Source organism: Equus przewalskii, chromosome 7 (genome assembly GCF_037783145.1).
Source record: "Equus przewalskii isolate Varuska chromosome 7, EquPr2, whole genome shotgun sequence".
In the NCBI taxonomy this organism is placed as follows: Eukaryota; Metazoa; Chordata; class Mammalia; order Perissodactyla; family Equidae; genus Equus; species Equus przewalskii.
In genome coordinates this window covers 70,536,677-70,555,165 of record NC_091837.1, presented here as the reverse complement: position 1 = coordinate 70,555,165, position 18,489 = coordinate 70,536,677, and the positions used below count along the sequence as shown (strand labels likewise).

Here is an 18,489-nt window from a genome sequence, read left to right as displayed (position 1 = left end):
GGACCGTGCCACAGGGATCCATGGCCTGGAGAGGAAGGGCACTTCAAGGCTGCAAGCTAGGGAAGCTGCTGCAAGAGAAGATGGAGAGCAAAGAAAGAGCAAGCAATGGATCTGAGGGAGGAGACCCAAGACCACAAAATTCTTTCAAAATTAGATTTTTTAAAATGTTATTTTCAAAAATAAATAAGTAGAACAAGCCTGTCATTTTGCTTAAAAATCGATGTCTTTATTATTCTTTGAGGCACATGATTTTACCAACTGTATGTCTAAATCAATGTACAAATTGACTACATGTTAACAATTAAAATAGAGACTAACGGCTCACCTCAGTATCCATCCCACAAGAAACAAACTTACTGACAGTTGTTCTGCATGAGTTTCAGGAAGAAATATTTTAAACAGAGAAAATGTTTTTTATAGGGAAAAGTGATTCCTAGAGAAAACTCAAGCAAGACTTACAGTAAAAGATAATGCCATTACTTTTATTTAAAGTGAGACATGAAAAATTAAGCACACCTGCAATTAAATTACGGAGAAAGGAAAACAATAAATACGCAGTGTCCATAACGTACTCCGTGGTCATCTCAGCAACTGTTCTTTCTCTGCTACAAGGATCAGCCCGCCAAGCAGATAGCACGGACTGTGCGGGTTAACTTTACGTGTCAGCTTGACTGGCCACGGGGTGCCCAGATTAAACACTGTTTCTGGGTATGTCTGTGAGAGTGCTTCCGAATGAGCTAGCATTTGAATCAGGGGGCTCAGTAGAGTAGACTGCCCTCCCCAATGTGGGTGGGCATCATCCAATCCATGGAGGACCTGAACACAACAAAAGGTGGAGGAAGGAGCCATTTGCTTTTTTTTTTCCTGTCACACAGCCTGAGCTGCAACACCTCATCTCATCTTCGCCGGCCTGGCCTGCCCCAGTTCTCAGGCCTTCAGACTCAGATTGAATGGTACCACCAGTTTTCCTGGGTCTCCAGCTTGCAGACAGCAGACTGGGGGACTTCTCAGCCTCCATAATCGCATGAGCCAATTCCTCATAATAAATCTCATAATATATATAATATATATCCTATTGGTTCTGTTTCTCTAGAGAACGTTAACCAAAACACAGATAGATCAGACAGTCTCCCCAAGTGTGAAAGAGAAATACGACCAAATTCTTACTATTCAACCACCCATGTTCCGTGACCACTATCAACCTGCTTACACCTGTTATTTTATCATCTTTTTCATCTCAATACAACTGCAATTTAATTACTGGTTGAAGTGTACAGGTTGGTTTATACTGAATGCATTTCGGGTAAGTGGTTTGCTAACGACATATGGGAAAGCAGAATAACCACATGGGTGGGCTGCCTCCCAATCCAACTTTTGCCTGTAGCCTGAAATGCCATTGATGGAGTTTAGACACTAATGACCTTTAATAACAAAGAGCCTAGGTAACCCTGACCTTATCTTCTTGATCTTTTTCTCCATTATTGCATCTGCACCCATCTTATGAGGGTCTGCAGCATCGTCACTAAACAGAAAAACTAGACACGAACATTTATTATTCCATTACATGCCTAGCACACAGGCTCATACGGTAGGTAGTTAAATATTTGCTGAAAGGAAGTGAATTTTAAAATATATATGCTTTGTCTTAAAAAAATTTCATTTTACAAAAGAAGAAAATGAAAAAGCTAAAGAAATTATATAAAAAGAAATTACATACAAGGAAACTACAGGAATAGCCTCTATACCCTGCTGTTGGCTGGCTCAAGCTCACAGGGCCTCAGGTTATAACGTATCGGGTAAGGCCTCCCCCTCGGACCTCTGAGAGCCTCCGGCAGTGTCGTAAAATATTCAGGATCACGTGAAACCTCTTGTCAACTTTCAAAGCTGTGAACTCCTTTATGTCAGCTTCCACTATAAAATAATGACCTGAAAAGAAAGACATTAGTGCTAATGTTTATAAGGACAACTTTCAAGCTGCGTCTTTAATGCATTACATTGTGACTATGAATGCTATAATCATTTTTACTATCATTATCCAACCGAAGTGAGAACGGGTGTTCTTGCTAAAATAATTATCCTTTCAACTGAAGTTGCATAATGTTGAGAAACATAGCCCTGCTTACTACATCACTAGCTATCTGCTGGTACCTTCTAAACAGTTCACTTTTCAAGAGGCAATATGACACACTGGTTAAGAGAATGACACCACAGCAGCTCCATCACTTCACTGGCTGACTTTGGGCAGGCAGCTTACGCTCTCTTTGCCTAGTCTGCACAATGGGGATAACAATAGTACACAGCTCATAAGGATGCTGTGAGGACTAAGGCTCTCAGTACCCTATCTGGCACATAGTAAGTACTATATAAGCTTGACCAACTGTTATCATTACTACCCAAATTCTCAAAACACTGGGTACAGTTCCATAACAGACTCTAAGGCAATGTTTCTCAGCCTCGGCACTACAGACATTTGGAGCTAGATAATTCCTTTTTGTGGGAGTTGTCTTGTGCATTGTAGGGCACTTTAGCAGCATCCCTGGTCTCTGCCCACTAGATGCCGGCAGCACCCTCAACCTCAGTTGTAACAACCAAAAATGTCTGCAGAGATGGCCAAATGTTCCCTGGTGGGAAAACCACCCCTTGAGAAATCTCTCTCTAGATTTAGAATTTTCTAGAATTAGCTTTGTTTCTTACGATTTAACTACACTCTAAACAGTTGACATGTACACATACATATGCCATCATTTTACCTTTGGTATCCTTCGTTTCTTCATCAATAAATCTGTGATAGAGATTTCTGGTCACAGAATTCATAGACTTTTTTGGTTGATGTAGGATCTTATATTTACTAACTACTGCCTTATTGATTTCTTTAATAACATCATTAATTTGACAATAGGTTAAGCGGGATTTCATGTACCTGTAAATAAGCATACGATTAATTTTTTTAAAAGAATCATTATATAAAATTATTTTCTTTGAAAAATGTTTACATATGATGACTTCATACAGTAGTAAAGCTATTAATACTCTTCATTAAAAAATTTTTATATCAACTTCCATATAAACCAGACATATCTCAAAGGCTGAAAAATTAAATAGAGACCACAACATATCAGTGCTTTCCTCGCTAGTTATAGCTAGATGCATTAATCTCAGTTCTCCACAGACAGAATTAATATTACAATTTAAAATAAGCTTTCAAATTCTGATTCAGACTGATTAATTGCAAGACAGAAGTTTATTTAAACATTTTTAAATGTTTGTGAGCAAGGGAAAGAACATTTTAAATATTAATAAATTATATAACTCATACCACTCTAGTTTTCTATAAAAACTTACCTGTTCAAAGAGAGACAGAAGGAAAAAAAGAGAAGAAGGAGAGCTTCCGAACGAGAAGGGCTGAAGTCGCGCTGCAAGGCTGCACGGCAGAGGAGGACCAACGGGTCACCGTGCCCTTTTTCACTCCCTAGCTCAATTCCCTGCCAGCACCGTCTCTTTTCGCTCTAAATCCCACTCTTTCACTCCGGATCTCCCCCTTGCTTGTCCTCTCCCAGCCACCATGGAGTCTTACAACAAAAAACAGGAGACTCTCGATTTTGAGTGGTCTGCACACACCCCAACAAAACCTAATGATCTGCCTCAATTCTTCCCTTCAACAATTGTGGATTCAGTACGTTAAACCCCGTCCTTTGCTTCTATTTTTCTAATCACAACTTCTTTAACATAAAATAATATATACATATGTTTAAAGGAAAATGTTCATATTGACCAAAACCCACTCATTTTCATTATTCGCTTCTTTTCTCAATTCATTTTGGCCCATCTGTTTTCTCTACCCACAATTTCCAAACTGTTGACACCACAGCTCTCCACAGCGCCATTCCTTTAAATCCTCTGAACCACCACCTTAACCTCCTCAATACCCATCCTCTACCTCTGCCCAGCTTTTCCACTTTAATTCCACCTTCAGTATTATATTTTTCAAAATAAATAAATAAAAGCTCCATGCTTGGAATACCTTCTTCTTTATCCCAACCTTCTAACTTCTCTCATTCATTAAATTACCCCTTAGTTTAAAAATGAATACTCTGCCACAACTATTCTAATTTCCTTCCTATAACTCTTCATGGAAGCATTTTCTAAAGACTCTTCTCCTCTAAGGTTCCTCACAGACATGTGCTCTTCCCTTTAGCTCAGCCAATGGGCAACAATAACAATGACAATTTAAAAAACTGAATAGCATCAAACAGAATTTTCATGAAGATAAAGCTGACAATAAAGGAAATGACTGAGTGACAAAAAAAAAGATTAAAGAGAAACGTCTGCCTTGTTACTAGTCTCAGAACTGTGAAACAACCAGGTATTCTTTAAGTGGCTAATAAGCATATGAAAAGACGCTGAACATCATATATTATTAGGAAACTGAAAATTAAAACAAGATACCATTATACGCCTAGTAGAATAGCTAAAATAGAAAAATCTGACAAAACTAAATGCAGGTGAGGAGGTGAAGCAACCAGAACTCTCATTCACTGCTGGGGGGCATGCAAACTGGTGCAGCCCCTTTGGAAGACAGTTTGGCAGTTTCTTACAAAGCTAAAACACAGACTTACTATTTGATCCAGCAATCACTCTCCCAGGCTTTTACCCAAATAAGTTGAAAATTATGTCCATACAAAAACCTACGCAGAATGTTTACAGCAGCCTTAATCCTAATTGCTCAAAACTGAAAGCAACCAAGATGTCCTTTAACAGGTGAATGGATAAACAAACCGCGGCACATCCAGACCATGGACTATTGGTCAGCAATAAAAAGAAATGAGCTATCAAGCCAGAGAGAGACATGAGAAGAATCTTAAATGCATATTACTAAGTGAAAGAATCCAGTCTGAAAAGACTACATAGTGTATGACTCCAACTGTATGACATTCTGGAAAAGACAAACTAGAGAGACAGTAAAAAGATTAGTCATCACCTGGGGCTCGGGGCAGAGAGGAAGAGGTGAAGCACAGGGCACTTCAGAGCAGTGAAACTATTCTGTATGATACTGTAATGGCAGACACATGACATTATGCATTTGTCAAAATCCACAGAATGTACAGAAAAGAGTGAACCCTACTGAAAATTGTGGACTTTAGTTAATAATGCATCTATATTGGTTTATTGGTTCTAACAAATGCTCCACACTAATGCAAGATGTTAATAGAGGAGACTGTCTCCAGGTATGAGAACACCCTGGACTATCTGTCAACTTTTATGTAAACCTAAAACTGTTCAAACAAATTAAGTTTATTAATTAAAAAACAAACAGGGGCCGGCCCTGTGCCCGAGTGGTTAAGTTCACATGCTCCACTTCAGCAGCCCAGGGTTTCTCTGATTTGGATCCTGAGCTCAGACCTAGCACTGCTCATCAGGCCACGTTGAGGCAGCATCCCACATAGCACAACCAGAAGGACCTACAACTAGAATATACAACTATGTACTGGGGGGCTTTGGGGAGAAGAAGAAGAAGAAGAAAAAAGAAGACTGGCAACAGATGTTAGCTAAGGTGCCAATCTAGGGGAACAAAAAACAAACAACAGGGGCCAGCCTGGTAGTGTAGTGGTTAAGTTCATGCACTCTGCTTCAGCAGCCTGGCATTCGCAGGTTTGGATCCTGGGTGAGGACCCAGCACCACTTGTCAAGCCACACTGTGGCAGCATCCCACATAAAACAGAGGAAGATTGGCATAGATGTTAGCTCAGGGACAATCTTCCTCACAAAAACAACAAAAACTGAGATGGACAACTCTCAAGAAAGTAAAATAATCATGCCCTTTGCCCTAAGGATTCTCCTTCTAGGTCTGTATCTTAAGGAAATAAGGAATTACAAAACAGACTCGTCTACAAGAAATTTCACTGTACCATCATTTGTAACAATGAAATCAACCCAAATATTTAATAAAGGGATGCTTAAATAACTTATAGGGTAGCCACATGATGAAATATTATACAAGTATTAAAATCCAAGTTTATATTAATGGTTAATGATGGGAAAATGCTCATGATAAAAAGCAAGTAAACTGTATTTACAGTATAACTACATTGTTGTAATAACAATCAGGAATACCTGTTATGTGAAACTAAATAAATCTGAAAGGAAATACTCATATCTGAGAGGGGAATTACAGATGAGTTATTTTCTGATAACACTTTCTAACAACATGTATTATTTGCATAATAAAAAGTAATGAGAAATGTAACAATATAAAGCTGAGAAGTTAGGCAAAGTCCTGGCATTACGAAAATGTAAAAACATGGAAATACTTACGCAGGAATGCCATTAAACTCATCAGAAGTTATAAATAGCATTTCTTTAATAGTTCTTTGTTCTTTTGGGGGCTTCTTTGTGGGTGCAGGTTCCTCGACTTTGACTGGTTCTTCAGGGTCAACATCTGCTACGTTAACACTACAGAACAGAGGTACAGATGTACAGGTAATCATCAGAATTCTGCAGCATACTAGAAAGTTTTCCCAACTGAAAATAATAAGTATCAAACACACTCATCTCGATATAACAATTTTTTAGGCAGCATTTTTTTCTATCCCTAATCCTATTGTTCATGAAGATCTCATTAGTGAAGAGAGTGCTGAAAAATTAAGTCCTCAAATCTTCAGTATAATTGTATTTACACACCGCAAACACGATGCATCTAGCACACATGCTAAACATCTTTATCAGTTATTCCACTGCCTCCTCAAAGTCAATGTGTATAAAGTTGAACTTCACCTCTAAACAGCTTGCTGACTTCCCTATTTCTGGACATGAAAACATCAATCATCTTACACTTCTATTTTTCTAATTTATCCCATTGGTTGCTAATATCAGTCCCTGCCTGTTGCAGATTCATTTTAGTTGCCAGCAATGAGCATGGGTTACCCTTGGATTCAGTCCTGCCTAATTTTTGGAGAAAATGAAAAATCTAATATAGCTCCTACCTCACTAGCAAATGGAGTCTAGAAATAGGCTGTGGCTTGTAGGTTGTTTAACTGCCAAGGAAGGAACAGACCCGTTGCCAGCAGCAAGTCAAGCCATATTAGCTTGACTGCTCCAAAAAAGAAATGGGATACAGGAACGAGTAGATCCAACCCAGGAGCAAGCGAAGGGAAGCCCAAGAAAGGCAGGAAGTGAGATCCCAAGATGACAGCTGAGAACCAGACAAGGAGAGCAACAAGGCCTGGTGGAGGTGGTGTGACTGAGGAGACCGCATGACTGAGGAGACGGCCATGTTGTGGGTTAAGATAAAGATGCCCAATGCTATGGCACCATCATCCTTACATGAATCCTAACATAAGACTCCACGGTGAGCCTGGCTGGTACTTGCTTGTCTTGACCATATACTAAGGAAGCTCCTCATATCTCCTTCATGCCCTGCTGTGTGTGTCAGCTGAAAATACCCATTTCAACCTAGAGGAAGGTTCTGCTTTGACCTAGCCCTGAAAGCTAGGCCCTAGTGAGTTTAGAAGAATAAAATTCTGCCTATTTTCCAGGCCATTTTCCTGCTGGATGTCCAACGTTCAGGCCACACTATGACCCTGGTGGATATCCGATGAAGACCTGCTCCTAGCATCCATTCATGACCTTGCCCATTAATTTTCTCTTTTTATAGGGAAGTTCCAAGGTACTCGACCATGTCGGGGACTCTGCTGAGCTTATCTTCTTCTGGAGACCTTGAACTGTCAGCAGTAATACGGCTCTCTTCCTACTCAGCAAGGTTCATGCCTTCCTCTCAGTTTTTCAAATTTAAATAGCACATTGTTTATGAAAACACCTATGTAAAAGTGTGATTATCATAAGTGCCAGGATTATTCTCTCTTTGATAGCGGGAGAGTCTGCAACACAAGTGTTGTAAGGTATTGGTAATATCCTATTTCTTGTTCTGACTGGTAGATACACTGATGTTTGTTTTATTACTCTTCTTTAATTTGCACTTAATAATACTTTAATCACTTTTCTGTATATATGATACATTTAAAAAATTTCTTAAAAAAGTTAAGTTATCCATGGAATGTTTTTACATACTTGGAGGCCCTTTTTAGAAATATAATTTCGGCAGCAGAAGACGGGAGAGATAGGAGTGGAGGAATGCTGGAAAGACAAAACACAGAAGCTCCCAAATCATAAAGGCAAAAGCTGATGGAAGATCTCATTCAGAGCCAGGTAATGAGAACAGAAGGGAGGCCAGGGACACACAACAGCCCACAGAGGCAGACGGAAGGCTGAGGGCTACGAGGGGGTGAGCCAGGTGGAAGATGCTGAGTTCCTGTCCACGTGATGGGAGGATGGGAACAGCAGGCATGGCTGGTTACAAGGAACCAGCGAGTTCAGTCTAAGACATGCAGAGCTGGAGGAGAGAACAGTTCATTCATCAGATTCCAGCAAGTTGGACATGTGAGAGCATGAACAGTGGTGCTGGCTACGCGTGAGTTAAACAGAGCTTGAGGAGATACCTGTAACTTAAAGAAGGGCAGGGAAAAAGGAGGCAGCCAAGTCAGATGAGGGATGACAACTAAGAAGGCACAGTCAAGTGCAGAAAATAATTTCAAAAACAAAAGATGGACAGCAAATAAAATCTGAAAAGAAAAATCTCGGCCGAGGAGCGATGTTTGACCTCTTTGTGACCTTCAGGCAATCCATTTCATAAGTGTGGCAGTAATAACAGCCAAAAGCCAGATTTCAAGGACTCTGGGAAAAAGGGGAGGCACAAACATATATTGGCAGTGAACGGAGATAGGACAGTAGCTTGAGAGGGAAAGCAGAACTAAGTTTCATTCCTTTGGCTTCTTTTAAGATGAGAAGCTCATTAAGATTATTTCTACCCTAAGGCAGTGGTTCTCAAGGGTCAGGGGAGGTTTTGGCCCCCAGAGGACATAAGGCATTGTCACAACTGGGTGGGGCTGGGCTGGGGTGCTACTGATATCTAGCTGGTGGAGATCAAGGATGCTACTAAAGATCCCATTCTCACAGCAGAGAATTATCTGGCCTAAAATGTCAATAGAGCCGAGGTTGACAAACTCTGCTTTAAGGAAAAGAAATGAGAAAAAGTGGCCAAAGAGAGCCTGGAAGAGACTCACCCTTGGGAAAGAGGTGACATTTTCTTCAGAGACAGCAGGATAAGAAAACTGGTGAAGACAGGGAGATATTATTTCTAGAGTAAGTGACAAAAAAACTAGATAATTACTAACAAAACTGCAAGTACACGAAAAAGCAAAAAGACTTAAGGTGTTTGTTTTAATAGGTTTACTAATCCAGATAGCAAGAATAATTATACGTAGACTTACAAGTTCTTGGTTACTGTTACTTGAGGCAAATGGGGAGGAATGTTTTCTTTGAGATGTTCCACATCTTTATAATCTTCTTCGAGAGATTCATAGAGTTCCTAAAATTTAAAAAATGCTCACAAATAAGCATCTTTCTCGCCTGTGAGTGTTTTAAGATGTTATAAAGAGCATGAAAGGCTGTGAACCACAATCACAACGATTGTGTGTTCAGAACACAAAAGGGATGGAAAAGCACTGAATGCAGCAATATTATAAAAAGAGCTCTTCAGTTTCTAGAGCTGTTTTTAGAAGGCACTATATTATCTTTCTCTACTGGGTTTTCCCAGAGAACAATTGCTAGAATCACATTACAACAGGAAAAACTGGCATTGAATTCTTTCTATTTTAGCTCTTTCTTTAGTATTTTACTTCAACTTGGGATGCAACTGAAAAACATATGAAAGATTTACGTTCATCATCCTGGTAAATTGCTTTTGTTGACTTAGCAAACCTTCCCCAGTGTTATCTGCACACAGCGCCAGAGTGAAAATGCCTGCAAGCACGAGACGCTGCTGGGAGTGATTTCCATTGCTGACATGCACATATTCCAGCTTAATGAAAATTTCTACTTGGTCATAACTGCTTGTGTTAACTTCCACTAGAACTTGAGACTATGAAGTCATACAAATTTAATAAGGAAAATATTTGGCACCTTTGGATTCCTGTTATCTGATTCTCAATCACAACGTGAAGAAAAATTCCAAATAGCCTTCCATTCTGAGTTGAATACTCTCTAGGCCAACACCTAACGCTGGAAATTCTTGGGCAGATTAGAACTGAAATCAATATCGATTTCTATTTTGAATTTATATGACATCTTTCTTTTGAAGAGCTGAATGATGCTCATAGACAATAATTTCATTTCAACTACTAGTAAGATAGGCATAATCATGCTCATTCCTATAGCTGAAAAATCTTTCAGACCATAGGGATTACCAGGCTGAAAGGGACCGTAGAGGCCACCTTGTTCAATCTCACTGAACACATCAGCGGCTCTAACAGCATGAGATAATTATGGCATGGATCGAGTATTTTTCCAAAAGAAAGTACACAAGCACTTTAATTAGTTAAAGTCAACTAGAAGGCTTATTTAGAACAAAGCATGCATGTGAATGAGGCTCAAGTCTTACTTTACTTGAAAACGCGAATAATGCATTTTATAGAAATACAGAAATTCAGAATAGAAGAGACCTAAGGAATAGTTCAGTATGACCCATTATTAACCAAATGAGGACCCTGAGACCCCAACAGGTAAAATGGCTTTCTCAGGGTGGCAGAGGCTGCTAAGGGCAGCCAGGGTGAGAATCCACATCTCCTCACCCCAGGGCAGGTGTCCCTTTCACACTACTCTCCCAGGATATCATTTGTTTAAATTAAACCTACCAAGAATTATCTAGGAAATCCTCCTTTTTAGTAAAGTTGAATTCCATTGGCTACCAGCATGAAGAAAGAAATACCTCTCATGCTCTGGAGTCCTTTTACTGGGAAAATAAAATGCAAATGGCACCCTATACCATTAATAATAATTCACAAAGCTAAGAACATTATAAATCCTTAAGAATTCCCTGGTGATTAGGGAGTTTGTACTTACTGCCTTTTAATTTTGTTTCTTCCCAAGAAAAACATTACCTTGAGTGAACTGTTGGTTTGTTCTTGAAACTGAATTTCCAATTCCAATTTATTTAGAAGTTCATTTACCACAATGATCTCATCTCCTATTTTATTTAACATGGTCTTCAAGGTAGGTTCTTGGCCTATTAATAAACAAAGACAAAATGGGAACAAAGCGTATAGAAAAGCAGTAACACACAAGTACCCAATTGAACTCTTGGAACACACAACTTTACCAAGGGAGAGCCTGGAGGGTGGAGAAAGGACTGTTGATTCAGCCCCTAGGACCTGTCTCCATGGATAATCTTAAGACCTCATTTCCAAGCAGCATGGAAGACAAGGAAGGGAGAGGTAAATACAAAGTATCCCCTGAGTGTTTTGTTTCTGGCAAATTCCTTCACTGTAATAAAACACCTAGAAATGTTATATAAAATAAACACCCATGTACACGCATAGCTGAGCTTTCATGAGAATAAGGTAAATCCCCAAGGGCCCCAATGTGAAGAGAGAACCATAGAGCAGGCGGTATGTTGATAATGGGCAAAAGAGAAAGAGCTTGGGACTTCAAAGCACAGGGTGTTGGAAGTGAGAATCCCAAATGAGGCCAGGACCTCTCTTCAACGGATGTATCTTCAGTGAAAACGCAACCCGAAAAATTCCAATCACTGGCCAGGGAGGTGAGATTATGTTTTAGACTAGCCCTCAAGTGTGTGTGGGAGGTGGGGGAGAGCTCCCCTTCAGAATCTCTAATAGAGGTTTAGGATTCATAGATACGCTGTCCACACTATTCTGAATCCCCAAGCAGAGAGAATAACATAAAAACTCACAGGCTGGTGATGACCCCAAGGTGCCTGGCAGAAACAAAACCAGATGTTTATAAAGTAGCATGCTGTCTTACTCCCAATCCCACCTCCTAGCCCCTCTGTCTAGCTTCACGGATTTGAGGATGGGAAAACCAGAGTACTCTCCTCTCTAGAAATAAAAGAAGTAGTAAAAAAAACTTTTTTAAAGGGCAGATCTAAAGCACAAAAGACTATCCTGATAATCAAATCTTTCCTTCTTCACCTCCAGCAACTAAACAATGAAATACACATAAGTAAAAGCACAATTTGACCTTTATCTGTAGATTATGGAGGCAGTAGAGTGAAACGGCTAGAAGCCCCAGGCCTGAAGTCAGAGAAACCAGTACCTACCTCAGGTTACTGTGAAGAAAAGTGAAAAAGTACATAAGCTGGCTTTAGCACTGTGTCTGGAACCTAGCAAAGCATCAGTAAAGGCTGACTGCTATTCAGCATCATAACGAGAAGTAGTGTATTATTCTATCTAACAGAGCAATGCTAATTGTATTTGACACTAGGCTCATAACAACTAAAACACATTAATAAGTAAATGAGAGTATCGATGTGTCTACTGAGATTAATTTCAGATGGTCAGACAACTACAGGCATACCTCGGAGATATTGCAGGCTCGGTTCCAGACCACAGCAATAAAGCGAGTCACAAACTTTTCTGTTTCCCAATGCATATAAAAGTCATGTTTACACTATACTGTAGTCAATTAAGTGTGCAATAGCATTATGTCTAAAAAAATGTACATATCTTAATTAAAAGATACTTTATTGCTAAAAAATGCTAACCACCATCTGAGTCTTCAGCGAGTAGTAATCTTTTTGCTGGTGGACGGTCTTGTAAAAAATGCAGTATCTGGGAAGTGCAATAAAGCAAAATGCAATAAAATGAGGTATGCCTGTAATTGGATCTCATTCCTGTGCACTGCTATCTCAACCTTTAGTCACCTAATTTTAGGGTCTTGTTTACTGATCTGTAGTAATATAATCAATCGAGCAAATTCACGACCTTTTATACCAGTGATCTAGTAAATCACAGCAAAGTGGCAAACAAATTACTGGACTTTATTAAATAGGTATGGAACCAAACAAATGACTCTCTCCACACACAAATGACAGTCACCCAGTGTGCAGTAATCTAATAGGTCGGCTTCAGCCAGGCCTCATGCTTCCTCATGCTTTGGTGAAGTCATTTAAACTTAAGGTTTGATAGTTGTCTAGATTTCCAAATTATATCTTTTTATCCAACAGTAATCATGCCCTCAGAAACAGAATCTAAACAAGGATAATTATTTGTAAAGGAAAAAACTCAGTTTTCCACCTCCTATGTAGGGAAAAACCCAGTTCTTCCCACTATGTCTTACTTCCCTGTGTGTCCTTTACCTTCCCAGAGAACACTTCACTTTTGACACTTCTGGTCACAAAATTGGGGGGTGGGGGGGCCTCACAACAAGCAATTCTCTGTGACACCAGTGGGTGTCCTACAATTCAACTCAATTCTGACTCTATCTACCGAGAGATAGCATCAGATCCCACAGGTTAAGGGCTTAGTCCCACAAGACCGTCCACCCACCCCTTTCAGATGCCCATCGCCAAGTCCAGGTTGCTACCTGTGCTTATGACCAACTGGCTATAAATCAGAGGTTCCCACAACTCCCTCCTCATGTTCAATTACTTTGCTAGAGCAGCTCAGAGAACTCAGGACAACAGTTGACTTATTTCAAAGGAACATGATACAGGATACAGATGAACATCCACTGGAAGAGCAGCACAGGGCAAGGGATGTGGGAAGGGGCAGAGAGCCACCCTGCCCTCTCTGAGGGTACCACTCTCCCAGCACCTCCAGCTGTTCCCCAACCCGGAAGCTCTCGGAGAACCTCATACTTTTGGGGTTTTAGGAGGCTTCATGATGAAGTCATGATCTATCACTAACTCTATTTTTAGACCTTCTCCCTTACCAAGAGAATACGGGATGGGGCTGAAAATTCCAAGCTTCTAATCATGGTTTGGTCTTTCTGGTGACCAGCTCTCATCCAGGGGCCATCCAGAAGCCCACTCAGAGTTGCCTCTTTAGAACAAAAAACACTCCTATTACCCAGGAAATTATAAGGGTTTCAGGAGCCCTGTGTCAGGAACTGAGGTCAAAGACCAGATATTAGAACAAAAGATACTCCTACTGTTCTTATCACTTAGGAAACTACAAGAGTTTTAGGAGCTCTGTGCCAGGAACTGGGGGCAGAGACCAATATATATATTTCTTATTGTAAACCACCGCATCATATCATTAAAAATCTAGGGGCCAGCCCTGCGGCCTAGTAGTTAAGTTTAGCACACTCTGCTTTTGTGGCCCAGGTTCAGTTCCTGGGGCACAGACCTACATCACTCGTTGGCAGCCATGCTCTGGCAGCGACCCACATACAAAATAGAGGAAGACTGGCACAGATGTCAGCTCAAAGTGAATCTTCCTCAGCAAAAAAAAAAACAAAACAAAACTAAATGTCCTTTTTAGATTTTTCAATAAAAGTGGCATAGAAATACAAAGAGTACTAGACTGGGAATCAGGACACAGAAACTGGTCTCAACCACTACTCATGAGCTGGGGGACCTGGGCAAGTCACCTGACTCCTGAGAGTCTCAGTTTCCTCCAGTGTGACATGAGGGGGCTGGAGAAGAAGAACCCACAGTCCCTTCGGCTTTAACTTTCTAGAGCATACATGAGCCATAGACTGTAAGGTGGATGAGGCTCCTTTATTAGAGGTTCTCAACAAGGGATGCAGAATATCAGAGTCCCTAGGAGGACATGTATAGTTCAAACGGGCATTCCAACATTATAATTTCATGTTTGAAAAAATTTTTTAAATTATCAATTCAGAATACAAACTACAGTAAAAGTTCAACACGATCTTCCCAGCAGATGGAGTTCTGCCTATCAATAAATCTTAAACTCTCCTAGATAGGGCTGGGGAGCAGCACGTCATTTTTATTAACATTTTTCCAGACTTGACAAGGATCACTTACTTCTTTGCACTTCCATTGCATCATTCTCTCAGTGCTTCAAAATATTTTGGAAGATGGTTACAACCTCCAAGTTTCTGGATGATTAAAAAACTGATTTCATTTTCAATTAGTTGTTTCCCAGTGATATATAGTGATAACCTTCCTCCAAAGCAGGCTGTAAGATGGGTTATGGGCTCCTAGCTCCCTGGGTTTTTTCCACTTTTGTTTTTATTCCTTACCTCTCAGTATCTCCATTTAGCTATAGAACCACAAATGCCACATAACCTTCACATCTTACTAATATGTTTTGTGCGTCTCAGAAAAATGCAAGTAAATAAATCTAATTAATATCCAGGCCATTGTTCAATGTAACTTACATTTTAGTATTCTCTGCAATATTCAAAATATGGATGCTGGCAAGCTTTAAACGTCACTATTCAAAACTTAAAGTTACCTTTCTAAGATACATTCATTTAACTAGACATAAGATATTCAAAGTGGAACAATAACCAAAATGCATTTTGTAGGTACAAAGTCAGCGAAATTTGTCTTTACTTACCACAGTTTCTTAATGACAGAGTTTTTTTAATATGGCCAATCTTTTCATTAATATGAGAGCATAATTGTTCCAGATCTGAGGAGGCCATCCTTTAAGGCTCTGAGGAAAAAAAATATATAAACATGTTTATTAAAATTTTTTTTAAAAACACAAATTTCTGTTCACTTTCAAAATCCAATAGTAAATATCCAGTAAATCACACCTCCTTGAAAGGTAAGTACAAAAACTCAAGAGTAATTTCTTTCAATTCTACAAAATTCACTTTCCAACCAACGTCCAGTACTGACCTGTCTTAGAACCTTCTATAATCAATGCATTCCAAACCAAGGTACAAAGGATAAACCTGCATCATTTCCCTAAGGATTAGGGGGACAAATCCACTGTTTATATATAAAGACAACATTGGTATTTTCTTTAAAAGTCCAAAATACACAAGAATTTTAAGGAAAAATACAGTAAGTTCCAAGAAACGGGTCCAGGTAAGCATTTCTCCTATGCTGGGGGCGGGGGGGATTAGGGCTTTACTCTTTGAGGTCGGTAAGGAGGCGGAGGGAGGGGGAAGGAAGGAGTCAGTTACATCCACCCCGAGGGTAGGTGAGGTCTAAAGCAGCTAAAGCTGGTCTAAATGTGGGGGAGGTCCAGCCGACCCAGCGCAGGAACGTCAAGCCCCGCTCCTCCGCCCCGCCCGCGCGACCCTGCATCCCCTACCTCGCCCAAGCAATGCCTTCCGCCTACTTCCGAGGGGGGGATCCCCACATCAGACTCCAACCTCTTGCGGGTCTGGGAGCAAAAGAGCCCATTCGATACCTGGTTGCCAGCCGCGGAGACCCCCGTCTCCGCCGGAAGCCCGTGATCGCGAGACGTGACTCCGGGAACGAAATTCAAACTGCCCGCCGGGACCCGGCGCCGCGCAGGCGCACATCAACGCTCCCGGAACGCCGGCTCAGCGGCTACACCCGTTTCCGAGTCGTCCAGGACCACAGCTGGGCGGGGCCTGAGGCGGGGCCGGGGGCGTGGCCGGACGGGGAAAAGGCGGGGCTGGGTCGGCTTTGGCGCGAAATACCGCGGGGCTGGTGCCCCTCCCACTCCGGGGGTCATGGGTGATCTCAGCCGCCCAATGCTGACCGCGGCCCAGCCCGAGGCCAAGCGGTCCAGGGATCAAACGGCGAGCTAGAACAGTGGGTCTCCAAATTCGCTGCACGTTAGAATTAACAGGGCCAGCTTTCACAAATTCCAGTGCCTAGACTGTACCCCAAGTCAATGAAATCAGACAGTCTGGAAGTGAGGTCCAAGCCTTAATATTTTTTATAACACTACAGATAATTCCAAAAAGAAGCCAAGTTTGTGAGCCAGAAGACAGGGACCCTGTCTTCGTGGGGTCTACAACTTCTGTAAGGGCTAGTGCAAATTTAAAACAAGAAAAAGGTGTAATTCTCTCTATTGAAAAAAAGGGGAAAGCATTCCAGGGCTGGTGTGGCAGCTCTACAGTCATCAAGTGTCAAAGTTCTTTCCATCTTTGGGCGCTACGCTTCAAATTATCATGCGTGCTGGCCTTGAGATTGCCTATGATACAAGATGACTGCCAGTTCCTGTCCTCAGGTTCCTGTCTAGGCCGCAGAAAAGAGTGAAGAGTAACAGGCTTACCTGCCAGTTAAGCCAGCTACTTTACAGAGTTTCTCTGGAAGCCACAAGCAGTGGCGTCTATCTGCTTTTCACGCACAGCTGCAAGGGAGACTGGAAAAAAAATCATTAAAAAATAACCTGATCTGGATAGTTACATTGCATCCTCAACAATACAGGGATTCTGTTTGTAAGGCAGAACAAAAGTGTAGATTCTGGGTAGGCCACTAGTAGCCTTGGCCAATTCTACTTGTTACTTTGATTATGGAAAATTTCAAACATGTAAAGTTAGAAAAGTATAATGAACCTCATGCTCAACTCATCACCCAGCTTCCACCATTATTAACTTATTGCAAGTCTTGTTTCATCTATACCGCCTTGCCTCCCATCCCTTGCTTACTGGAATATTTTGAAGCAAATCTCAAACATTGTATTTTTTATCCAAAAATATTTCCATATTTATCTCCCAACAATAGAAACGTTTTAAACATTACCATGTTAGTATTATCACATATTTTAACAATTATTCCTGAATAACAAATATCCAGTCAATGTTCAATTTCCCCCGATTGTATATAAAGTATTTATTTAAAAAACATTGGTTTGTTTGAATTAGAATCCAAACAAGATTTAAACATTGTTATTTGGTTGATACATTTTTTTAAGTCTTTTCATCTTGACACACCTACTTATTTAGAGCTAAATTCCTTTAGCAGGAACAAAACCTTTCATTGCAGGACTAGATGTGAGGCTTAAACTGTCAATACTCTGGGAAAAATAACACAGTAACAGAAATTCACCCTGCAGCATCAAGGACAAACACTATCAGATTATTTCCCCTAAGAAAATAAATAGGAAGAAGAGAGCACAAAGGCACTAAATACAAGAGGAGGGGGGGAAATGTGGAAAAAATATAGAAATGAGCAATTGGATCACATGGCCCACTTCATATTTCCCTTCTAGGACTGATTTATTTGTCAGGACTCCTTTTTACAATAACAGAAACTCAATCCAAACTGACTTAAGTGAGAAAAAAAGACTTTATTTGTCTTATAAACTGTAAAGTGTGTGTGTGTGTCTTCAGTTACAACTGGATTCAAGTCCTCAAACGTGCTGTCAGGAAGCCCTCTCTCTCTCTCAGTCTGTACTCCTCTGTGTTGGTCCTGTTGACCAAGGAAAAATCACTGTAATTTAAACAATAGATATTTATTTGGGCAATTAGAATTGCAATTCAGGAGATGCAGAGTTAGGCAGAAACCCAAAATGTGCTCTGGAGAAGACAAACAAGGCAAGGGCTTATAGAGAGAAAAAAGAGAGAACACACACAGGTTGTTTTGCAACACATGGGATGCTAGCAACAAGATGGGTGCTGGCAACAACTGTTATTCCTTGGCTATGTGTGATTGGTTGCTAGGGCCATTTCCAAGGCAAAAAAGTTCTTATCTAGGGAAGTAAGCACTTTTCTATAGAAGTAAGTGTTTTTTCTTTTCGT

At 40.6% G+C, this 18,489-nt stretch overlaps 1 protein-coding gene across 4 annotated transcripts; it reads right to left on the bottom strand.

Annotated features, from left to right (window-relative positions):
* Positions 1-204: 204 nt before the first annotated feature.
* SKA1 (spindle and kinetochore associated complex subunit 1) lies at positions 205-16,510 on the bottom strand. Of its 4 annotated transcripts, none has more exons than XM_008514659.2 (8): positions 16,185-16,510; positions 15,378-15,476; positions 10,992-11,116; positions 9,324-9,421; positions 9,117-9,164; positions 6,313-6,450; positions 2,751-2,920; positions 205-1,926 (listed from the first exon to the last, which is right to left on the bottom strand). In XM_008514659.2, the coding sequence occupies exons 2-8, from the start codon at positions 15,463-15,465 to the stop codon at positions 1,778-1,780; spliced, it is 816 nt and encodes a 271-aa protein (XP_008512881.1). In that variant the 5' UTR covers positions 15,466-15,476; positions 16,185-16,510; the 3' UTR covers positions 205-1,777. The 4 variants fall into 4 exon arrangements, with proteins under 4 accessions (XP_008512881.1, XP_008512880.1, XP_070483693.1 ...); XM_008514658.2 differs by having other exon boundaries at positions 16,086-16,247; XM_070627592.1 differs by lacking the exon at positions 9,117-9,164.
* Positions 16,511-18,489: the final 1,979 nt, after the last annotated feature.